Source organism: Rhyacophila brunnea, unplaced genomic scaffold (assembly GCF_057557595.1).
Source record: "Rhyacophila brunnea isolate RB1 unplaced genomic scaffold, BYU_Rbru_1.0 scaffold_6, whole genome shotgun sequence".
NCBI classification, from domain to species: Eukaryota; Metazoa; Arthropoda; class Insecta; order Trichoptera; family Rhyacophilidae; genus Rhyacophila; species Rhyacophila brunnea.
The window spans coordinates 38725885-38737926 of NW_028233276.1; the positions used below are offsets into that span (position 1 = coordinate 38725885).

Below are 12042 nucleotides of genomic sequence, written 5' to 3' on the forward strand. Positions count from 1 at the left end.
CCATATTTTTTATTATCTTCCATTCAAGGATGTCCAGATACCTATCACATTTCTTTGGAAAGGGCAAACACTCCAATTCGTAGATTAGTAAGGGCCTGGTGAAAGTATATAATTAGGCTAAAACTCTAACAGCTCTATTATACTAATGATGTGTTCAATTATTGTTTTCTGTGCTGTACTGCAGTTTAATACATTAACCTTTACTTATTATGCCCGCAAATATTGTCAATATTTGTCGTTGTAATAATTATTATTATGTACGTATATAATTAAAATAATATTTAAACAACTTGTATGTATTAAATATAACTTAAATAACCTTGACGAATATGTACCTACATCTGATTAACAAGATCAAGTTTTGTTCTTATAAAAATGCAATCACACAGTATCAGAATTCGTAATGAACTGACATTCGATTATGCAAATTTCTACTTTTGATACTGTGAATAAGATTTGAAGAATTACAAAAAATTACATTTGAAATAAGAATACCTACGCAAATATTATTATAAACACATTTTTTTATTCGATTTAACAGTCATTTCATAGAGTGCGTCAAGCCGACGACATGTTATATTTTAAAAGTGTCTTAATATTCACCATTCTTTTTATTACAAGTGGGCTAAAATTGCGTAAGTTTTGTATTTGGTTATTATATTATTATAGTTATTATGTTTTAATAATCTATAGAAAAGTTTCGTACAACTTGTTGTGTATAATATTTCATTTTAAGTTCTTAAACGCGTTGGTTTTTTCAATTGAATTAAGTATTCTTTTTCATTTTGATTAACAAAATTCATTCCTATCTCAAGTCATAACTTCGTAAGGTGAATGGCGCCTACCAGAGGTGTCTAGCGGAAAAAAATATGAAGCTTACAATTGGAGACACTTTCATGATAATTTACATTTAAAAAAAAACAGTAGAAATAAAAATATTTCTTATTTGAAGTAAAAGATAAACGTATAATTAACAAAAGCGTACAAGTCTGTTTACTTGAAGTCAGCTGGAAATAGCGGCAATTTTCATAGCTAATTTCGGCAATAATTTATGAATTCAAGAATTTTAACCTAACCTAACAAAATTTGTTTATTTAATAATCCAGTATACTGGCTATTTTCAAAAAATGTTTGCCGCTGGCTTCCACTAAACAGACAAGAACTAAAAGATATAAATTTTTTTTTAGAAAAATCGATTTTTGCAGTTAGTATCTAAAAAAATGATTTTTTTTAAGTTAAGCCAGGTTAAGTTCAAGTTAAAAAATACTATTTAAAAATATATTGTGTTCTTTAAATAATGGTTTCGTCTTATTATCACATAAGTTTCACGGTTTATTAAACCATAGTTATAATAATATATTTTATATTATGTAAGTATTTAATTTAAAAAAATAGTTTTTTCTTAGAGGATAAAAATGAGTATAACTTGAAATCGTTTATATTTATTTCGGACAGTACCTTATTTTAAAATTTAACTAGGTAGGAAAGGTAACTATTTACTATGTATTTCGTTTAGCAAGTGTCACTTTTTCCGTAATGTGAACTACTAATAATTATTATGAATACGGGTGTTTTGATTTAATTTCAGCTGACAAATTTATACGATGTAAAATATCAACGGAGACCGATAACAAGCCGAATGAATGTTTAAAAGATGCTATAAACAAAGCAATTCTTTATTTGTCGGAAAATGGCGACCCAGACCTCAAAGCTTTGCCATTAGATCCACTGAGAATTAATAGGATGAACATATTACAATCGGATAAAAATAATGTCCTGTCGTCCAATTTTGATTTGAAAAATGTAAATCTTATTGGACTCAAGACATGGGTCGGGAAAACAGTTAGGTAAGAAAATAAGTATTGAGAAATAATTTCAAAACTACCCAATCAATAAATGGAGATAGAACATATCTTGATGTTTGAGGTATTGCAAAATATGTATATTCAACATACACAATTTCAAAACACTTCTGAAAAATATATAACCACTTAAAAAATTCGACACCCAGCAGGTTCGAACCTGCGCCCATGTGATTAAAACAGAAAAGCCGATTGCCAATAAGTAATGCAATTTGGAAAGTATTTCATTAATTTCAAAGAGTATTGTAAAAATATTTTTCTCAGAAGTGTTTTCAAATTACTCGTATATATGTTCAAACAAAAGAATGTTACATTTTTAAATCATGTGTATTATTCGTTGAATAAAAAAAAATATATACTCCATTAACGAATGCTACATTCCTTACACTTGGGTCTAGTCATAAGTCACAATTAATAGGAACTGTCTTACCCTTTCGCGTGTGGAAAAATATGGGATAAACTTAATAACGTGTTAATGAATAATAATATGCATGTTGTTTTTAATTGTATCATCTGTCTCATAATAATATGCATTAAAGTTTGTCACGTAAACATAACATGGATTCAATATTTGCGGACAGTCGGTTCGCTTTGTGTCCTATGGTTTTATGGTCTAAAATAATAAAGCAAACCTTGCTTGTATATACTGATAGAGCAGTGGTTCTCACGTGAAATTTAACTATGACCGCACAATTATTGACAATGACAGTTCTATGGAAACGTCTGGTGGCCGCACGAAATTTGTTGTGATTGAAAAAATTAAAGCTAAATTTTATTTACTAAAAAAAATGGATCAATTTACTTACAAACAAGTCCGTTTAATAAAAGGCATTTGAATATTTCAGTACATATGTATTTATTTAAAAATACTGCAAATGGAAATAATTCCTCAATACTCCTTTTCTCCAATGCATGGCTGCTTCTAAGTTTACATCTGTTAACTTGCTTCGATATTTGTTTTTTATGAAGTGCGTTACACTTTCACAGTATACAGTAGTAGAAAAAATCGACAATATTAAAAAAGCAATTGTTGCCAATTCTCTGAATTGACTTGATTCTTGGTCAACGTGTAACTTCGACTAAAATTTTTCAACCGTGGTATTACTAAAATGATTTTTAAGTACTTGGTCATGACTCATTTCCAATAACGCATATTTAACGTTAGCTCAGTTAATTAAATTAAATACTGAAAATGATTTTAATCTCGTTTGTAGTTCAATGAAATGTTCATTTGTTATCATCTGAAAAGGAGAAATTATTATTTGAGCGTGGAAAGAAATTTAATTTATGTTAATATAATTTATATAAATTATGTGTATTCAACCAATTTCATAATTTTATAAATACATTTTTGAAATATTATCATGTAAAGCGCTGGTGGCCGCAGCAAAATCCTCTGGTGGCCGCACATGAGAACCACTGTGCTAGAGTATACGCTTCATAACGTCGCACTCCGGCTCTAGGTTGAAAATGATGTAATATAATATTATTCTAAAAATATATTTTTTACATATTATATTATCTATTTATTTATTTAAAACTACATGTTATATTAATACTGGTGAATATCATTTGATCTAATTTAATGCAAGGTAATCACGTAAAGTGATTTATACGCCCACGATGGCCGCGTGGCTTAAGCGCCGGTCTATATTGTCGAGGGTCCCAGATTCGAATCTTGGGTCTAGAGAGTACACATATTGTTTTTCAATTTGTGTACGAGTCAGAGTATGGACCTAATAGGTTGAGCAAGTGGCTGACATCCATTTCTCGTAAAAACAAAATCTGTCAATACAAACCTCCACTCTGTGTAGGCCCATATGATCCTATTAGGATCGGACATGGACGAAAGAAAAGAAAAGAATCACGTAAAGAGACGTATCAGTGTAGTAAAAAGTGTAAAAAAGTTAAAAATATAAAACGTCAACTCTGACTATATGATAAGCCAGTATACATTAGTTTTGTGTTCACTTGTTACTATAAATGATGTATATTTTATATGTCGATATTTTTATATAAGTACTGTAAATCAGTAATTACTTTTTTTCTATCCATTGCCACATTTGATAATAATAATTATATGTTATTGATCTTATGATAATATACATGTGTCATATACTACAAAGTCATTGTGTTTACATTTAATCACTGTTCGACAAACAGTACCTACCAATTAGTGGATAAATAGTAAAAATAACACGGAAGAAAAATCCATATAAAATACTGGTTTCAATTATGAAATTTAATAATAACCGAGTTATGTTGATATAAATATTATTGATTTTAGCGGAAAATTATCGATACCAAATGATTTCAAGATGATGATAGATGGAAACTTGACCAATCTTAGTCTGATCGGAGAGTATGAAGCAGCTGGAAGAATTCTGGCCTTGCCTATAACGGGTGGCGGTAATTGCACATTAAATTTAGGTATGAAGATGAAAAGTTCTTATTTTTTTATTATTTGATAACCATATATATTAACCCCTAATATATCTCTCTTCAAAGTAAAGATTTAACAGATATTTGCATATTTACCCACAAAATAAGTACTTGATATTCATAAACTAACAAGGTTTTCTCTAGGACTAGGTACTAGTTAATTTCAATAATTAGATTGGATGCCCGTAGCTTAATTGGTCAACTGTACGTATTACATTTCACCGTAGCACAGTTTGCCACAAACTTTCTTATCGGAAAGAGATGACCGTATGCCATACAGTCATCTCTATAGCATCGAGATGAAAAAAATACGCGTTGTTCTGTATTTCTAATTAAATTACATACCTATTTTCTACTGTATTTTTCTAGTTTTTATTACGTATTTTGTAAGTGTTTTAGGTACAAGTCGGTTTATAAGAAGCCAGGCGGGAACCGCACCAATTTTTATCGCCGTTTTAGGCAAAATTCATGAGTGTAAGAATGAAAACCTAACTTAACATAACAAATAATCTGGTATGTCGGCTATTTTAAATTTTTTTTTTCCGCTGGCTTTCTGTAAACCGACAAGAATTGTGTTTTATTTAGATATGAATTTTATGTCAGTACTATGCGACACGAAGAGGTTTGACGGTCTTTAATATTCGACCATATATTTCCGATATACCATTTCACGGTGAAGTGTGATACGGAAAACTGCATACGTACAAATTTCACAAATTTCTGGACACGTAGCTTAATCGGTAAACAACATTGGCGCGAATCCAGTGGTTACACGTTCAAGTCGCATTGGGAGTTAGAAATCGTAGAAAGAATAGAAATCATAAAATGGTTAGAAATCAGTAGGTGTTAGTTCTGGGTATTTTAAAATTATATATTAGGTTTATTACTAGGATTACAGAATAATGTTTAATATAAATAATGGGTACCTACTGTTCGGTTATACGGAATACAGCGGAAAACGCATTTTGAAAATAGCCGATAAACTGGATTATTTGTTAGTTTAACCTAACCTAACCCAAACTAACAAATAATCCAGTATATTGGGTATTTTCAAAATATGTTTTCCGCTGTATTATATTCTGTTGAATAATAGAAATAGTTTATTAAATCATTATCTATTTCAAAGAAATGATAATAAGGCAGTAAGGTTTATATTATATTTATTATATTTTGATTTATAAATTTGTGTACCCACCCAACTTTTAATTCTTAAGTTATCCATTACCATGATATCCAAAAAGTGCAACTTAGTAACGAGTTAATTACCTGGAAGAAGTCGGGTTGTATTGATTGAAAAAAAAATCAAGTTGCTATAAAATATTTGTTACCTACAATATAAATAATTTAGAGGTTAGATGGTCACAGATATTCCAGTTTCAGTTCCTGGTATTTTATAAAATTAACGTTACCTATATTTATTGAACAATAAGATTATGGATAACAAACATATTTATTATTATAAACGCCACTTTCCTATTTTTTTTTACACTTTTAACATGACGTCTTCAAATTAGATCGAATTTTTTAGCAATTGGACAATCTGAGATAGGTATATCATTTTCAAAATTGTGTTTCCTATTAGATACCATCGTTTTTATTAAGAGCATACTTCAGTGAAACGGCAAATAATTTTCAACTATAGATGCGACGAAATTTCGGACTCGCTGGTATTCGGAGAGCGAAAGTCGAGCTGTGAACACGTCAATTTGTTTTGTGATGGCGACGGGGGAATTGATTCTTAAACCGTGTAAAGATTACTAAAAAACGTTACCCATTTACTTGAAAAAAAAACATGTCAATGAATATATTATTATTATTACTAATAGACCAATAAACATAACATTAAATGGACGCATGTTGACTTTTTATGACAAATTATGTTTTGTTCTGCACGCGTCGTTTGCACAATCTTCGCGTCGTGTAGTCACGATCGTTTTAGATCGTGCCCCAGATGAAGTATAGACTTAACTCATGTCACAAATTAATTGCAATGTCGTTTTCGTTGAATACTTGATATTTCACCAGTTTTCTCGCAAACTATTTATATATTTCAACAGAACACTGACATATAATACGTTTTAATAATAACTGTAAAAGTGCATATTATTTAAATATATAGATCTGTTCTGGCAGAACACACTAACTGAAAAATACTGGTTTTGAGTAATTTGACTTTGAAGTTGTTAAAATGTTTGAAATAATGGTCTATCATGTGAGATTATTAAGTAATCGTAAAAAGGATGACTTTAAAATAAAGACTGTTTATTTATTAAGAAGGTTTCCAGACGGTAAAGTTTGAAATAAGGAACATATTGGTACTAACTCAATATTTAATTTTTTCGAATTAGTGTCTTCTGCCAGAACAGTGACGAAATAATCGTTGTAATTTTAGTAAACTATGACGAATCTTTAATCTTATCATTTTCTGTCAGATTAATATGAGAATAGTGTTGCCATTTGTTTTATTTAATGAAAATGATTCCTATATCTGACGTGTTACTTTATTTTACCACGTTTTTATTAGTTCGTTTTCTTGTTTGTCCAGTACAAATCTTTCAATCGATTTTGAATTAGCTTCCCGACTAGCTAGACATTTGAAACCTTTAGAATATATCAGAACACGATGCCAATGCATTCTTTTAATGCTTTTAGCCATCTTTAAGCAGAATTGAATTCATTTTCTGTTAATTCTGTTTTGTATAGAAAGTTAGTTCGGAAAAAATCCGCAAGGTGTAAGAATTCAATGCTTACACTTTTGCGTAACGGCGTTCGACGATTTTGAAAAAATAATTAACTCGCTTTCTTCTTTTTTGTTTGTTTGTTTTTTACTTCATATCAAGTACAAGTTTTAAAAATCTCATATATGTTATTCAATTAATAAAATGTTTGAAAATTTCTTATAATTGCTCTCTTTCTTACGCGTTTGATCATTTTATTTCAAGTTGATGAGATAATCCATCAAAAAAATTAAAAAAAAGTATTTATTAATACCTAGAATTGTCAAGTTTATATGATTCAACAGAATTTAAAAAACGTGGTAGGTATATAAAAAGTTCTTTTTATCTCGTAATTATTTCAAATTTAGAATTAACGAAGCATAATAATAATGTAGCTATGTTTTTGTCAAATAATTTGTATTACCTGCCTATACCTCCGTATAAAATACATGAATTGGACAAGTAGGTGCCCACATATTATGTGTTGAAATACTTTTTCTTGACATTCTTTAGTTATGAGAATTGTGGGTGACAAAAAATTGTATCATAAGCTTGCCAACTAGTTTTAAGGAGAATTATACCGGTACACGATCCATGTTTCATGCCGTATTGTTTGAAGCCGAGCTATTTGAATTAAAATCATTAATAATATAGTAAGTTAACAGTATTAATAAATTACCAATTTTGTTCATTATTCTGAAAAGACATATTACAAGAAATAGTCATGCCGCTATCCTTAATACCTACTACAATGAGTAATCGAATATCTTGCGAGATATCTGGCCATCAACAGTTGGCTCCGGAATATAGGAATATATTATTGCTTGCAATTATTATCATTTTCTCTCTTTCACAGATGATGTCTACGTCAAGGCGATTATTAGAGCAAAGTCGGAAATTAAAAATGACGAAAAGTATTTGAAATTGACCTCCATGAAAACATCAGTGACCATTAAAAAGTAAGCTACTATTAATTTACCCTTTTAAATTAACAGAACACAACATTATAATATACTTTTATCGAGAAGTCTGTCGTCTGTAACTCAGTGCAATAAGACACAACACACACATACACACTCTCTCTCTCTCTGTCAAAAGCATATACAGCTAACAATAAGCTGTATCTCTCTGACGAACGTAAATTTGCATTCGAAAGGGTTTGCGTCTTTGTTGTGCGGTCACATAAACAGGACAACCATGTTGCATCCTCCTATGCGCGCAGCACTTAATCGATGTTTTATGACAATATTAATGAAACTCTGAAATACACTGGATTTATCGAAATAGATACCTACCAATCTAATTTGGTAGGTAGATTTCAACGTGCTCTTTATCTATGAATATTGTAACTAACGTTCCCTCTAATTTTTCTATTGTGTATACGGATCGTCAAGTAAATAAAAAATATGAAATAAAGAAAAAAAACGTATTCGTTGATAAAATATATGAAATAGTTAACTTGTAGAACGTTTTTTATATTTATATTAAATCTATATATTACGTGTTGGGTTGTATTTGTTAAATATAAATACTTTTATGCAAAATAAACATTTTTAAAAATGTGTTTCTTTTCACCCTGATGCAACAAATATTTTTCTTATTAATTTTTCAACTACGTAAAATTCTCCGTAGGTATTTTGTCGCATTTCTATTGTACCTATTTTTTATACAGTATATACTCAGGACCGGCCCTAGGCGATTCAACGCCTCAAGCAAAGCAATATTCTCTATAAGGACTGTGCGGGGAATGAAAACATATGTGCGGACACATTCTGGTAGATGTGCGCGCGCACACCTTGCAGGGAGCATTGATTGTAACCATATTATGTTGCTTTGATTATGACATAAAAATAGTAGGTACTATTGTTAGCTAAATAGAGATATTAAATAATTGAGCGTATCGACAGGAAGGTTAACAGATAACACTGAGCTTATACGAGGGTGGGTCAATAAGTCCTTAGAAAAGCCGACAGGTGGCGCGACTAGTACTGTAAGCGGTTTGTTTTCATGCAGCGGCACTACCGATTCAGTATGCTGCGAAGTTTCAATCAGATTGGTCGGGTTGTTGTTTTTTATTTTCGTACATTTAAAAAAAAAATTTGCTTGTTTACAAAAATGGAGAAAATTGAGTTTAGAGCTGTTATTAAACATTTTAATATAAAAGGGTTAACAGCAAAGGAAATAAAAAATGAGTTGGATTTAGTTCACGGCATTTCTGCTCCTTCACTTGCAACTATTTATAACTGGTTAAATGAATTTAAACGTGGTCGTACATCAACAAAGGATGAACCACGCTCAGGACGTCCTGTAGAGGTGACTACACCAGAAATGATCAATAAAATCCACGATATGGTGTTAAGTGACCGAAGATTAAAGTTGAGTGAGATAATTGAGGTTACAGGGATCTCAAAAGGTAGCGTCATTTCTATTTTACATGACAAATTGGTCATGAAAAAAGTTTCTGCAAGATGGGTGCCGCGTTTGCTCACAGTCGACAATAAACGCAATAGGGTGGTGGCCTCTAAAGCCCTGTTGTCGCTCATGCAACGCAATCCGGATGAATTTTTTCGTCGTTTTGTGACTGTAGATGAAACATGGATACACCACTATACTCCCGAGACGAAAGAACAGTCAAAGCAGTGGATTGCGAAAGGCGAACCATGTCCAAAGAAGGCGAAAACCGTAAAATCAGCTGGTAAGGTTATGGCTACTGTATTTTGGGATGCACGTGGAATTATTTTCGTTGACTATTTGGAAAAAGGAAAACCAATAACAGGGGATTATTATGCATCTTTATTGGACCAGCTAAAAAACGAAATTGAAGAAAAACGGCCTCATTTAAACAGGAAAAAAATCCTCTTTCATCAGGACAATGCCCGTGTTCACACATGTTTACGATCAATGGCTAAAATTGAAGAATTGAAGTTCGAATTGGTCGACCACCCACCGTATTCGCCAGATTTAGCCCCCAGTGACTTTTTCCTTTTCCCAAACTTAAAAAAATCGCTAAGTGGACAACGTTTTTTTTTAAATGAAGAAGTCATCGATCGGACAAATGCTTATTTTGAGGACCTTCCGAAAACTTATTTTTCTGACGGTTTAAAAAAAATTGAGAAACGTCTAACCAAGAGTATTGAGCTCCAAGGAGATTATGTTGAGAAATAAAAAAAAAATACAAAAATAAAAACTGTTTTAATGCTTTTTTCTAAAGAATTATTGACCCACCCTCGTATATCACCTGGTACAAAACCACATGGATGGCCTCTAAGTTAATAACACAATCACTGCTGATCTGCTAATTAATATTTAAATATCATGTTAATGTAAATTTAATTATTTATTTTCAGACTCCATTCGCACTACGAAAATTTATTCAACCTGAACAGAGTGTTGGGAGACCGAATGAATGAATTTTTAAACGACAACTGGGAGATAATATTCGAAGAGATACGGCCATCGGTGGAAAGGGCATTTGCAGAAGTGTTTTCTGAGTACACTAGAAGAATATTCAACATCGTTCCTTACAGAGAAATGTTTATAATAGAGTAAAAAAAGTGACAAACATGGCATATTTTTAGAATTACATAACACTTCTATTAGTATTACTAGAACCTGGTAGGGCCATTTGTTAATTTTTTATTTAAATACTATTTTTTTATGAATACGCCACCTTGTTGATTTTTGTACACTTTCACTTCGATTTATCTACACCCGAAATATCTTCAATTTGAATTCAGCTGATTATTACAGAAATTTACATTATCAGAGATACACTATTTTAAAAATCGTTTTTCTTATTTGACACCATAATTTATTATTTATGCCTTTCCGTCAATCTGTCACAAATAATAAAACATATATGTAATGCTATTAATTATAATAATATGTAGTACTTATTCCACATAGTATAATAATAACTAGGACCGATTACGTATGAAAACCGATAAAACCAATTGATGACACCTAGGACAACTTGCAACACTTGTTTTAGACGAAAACACGTACAAAATTAGTACAATGCAGAAAGTAGCCAATCCACAAAAAATAAAAAAAATGAGATATGATATAGATCAGATGCGAGAAAGTTTTCTTTACATTCTGCTAAAAATAGCCAAGCCACAAAAAAAAATTGTTGAATTAAAATACTATTTACAATTTGACATTTAGCATTTTACATACATTTTTAATAATCATATTGTTACTAAAGTGCCATTATCTCAGCTCGACATTATTATGGACTGGCTACATTCTGCATAACTACGATCAATTAGAGTTTGAGTTAAAAATGCAAATAATTTGAACATACATTTTTTACAAGACAATTACTAGCTAAATTTATACTTAATATGCATGATGGGTTATCTCAAATTACTCAAAAACGTTTAATTTTAGACTGGCATATTTTCAAAAATACTACTAAAATTTTTGTGTAGTGTTCTTTGTTGTATGAATTAATTCATTAAATAATACATCCTGATACACATTGAGAAACAAAATCGATTTAATATATACATTTATAGATTTACAGTTTTGATCTTTGAATCCAATATTATCTCAGAATGCTTGAATTGACTTGTCATAGTTTAAAACTACGGGTGTGAACTATTCGTTTCAATTCCAATTTACTTATGTTATTATTTTACTATTAATAATCTAATACTATTATTGTTTTTACTTTTATTTAAAATAAACATTTTTATTAATTAATATAGAACTTTTTTTTCCCCTAGTCAATCTGATATACTAATTAAAAAGTAGCCACTATATCTGAAAAATTTGCCAAACACTGAATCAATTGATTATCGTAGAAAACGCATGTAATACTGACACACTACGGCTCACGAGTCACATCTGGGTCTTTATTGCGCGTGCGTTTTTTTAGAATCATTTTTCCAAAATTTGCCAAAAAACTGTCGGCAAAAAACAATGTTTATACTTACGTTTATTATTTCAGGAAACATATTTAAATTCAGCTGGGTTATTTATAAGAAGGTTTCTGGTATTCATCAATGATAAAGAAA

The 12042-nt window shown here is 30.6% G+C and overlaps 1 protein-coding gene across 2 annotated transcripts; it reads left to right on the forward strand.

Moving 5' to 3' along the window:
• Nucleotides 1–542: 542 nt before the first annotated feature.
• LOC147065659 (protein takeout-like) lies at nt 543–11602 on the forward strand. Of its 2 annotated transcripts, XR_015071774.1 has the most exons (5): nt 543–635; nt 1589–1847; nt 4150–4292; nt 7878–7980; nt 10369–11600. XR_015071774.1 is itself a non-coding variant. In XM_085956732.1 (4 exons), the coding sequence occupies exons 2-4, from the start codon at nt 4181–4183 to the stop codon at nt 10568–10570; spliced, it is 417 nt and encodes a 138-aa protein (XP_085812858.1). In that variant the 5' UTR covers nt 543–635; nt 4150–4180; the 3' UTR covers nt 10571–11602. The 2 variants fall into 2 exon arrangements, 1 of the variants encoding a protein (XP_085812858.1); XM_085956732.1 differs by lacking the exon at nt 1589–1847 and having other exon boundaries at nt 10369–11602.
• The last annotated feature ends 440 nt before the right edge of the window (nt 11603–12042 follow it).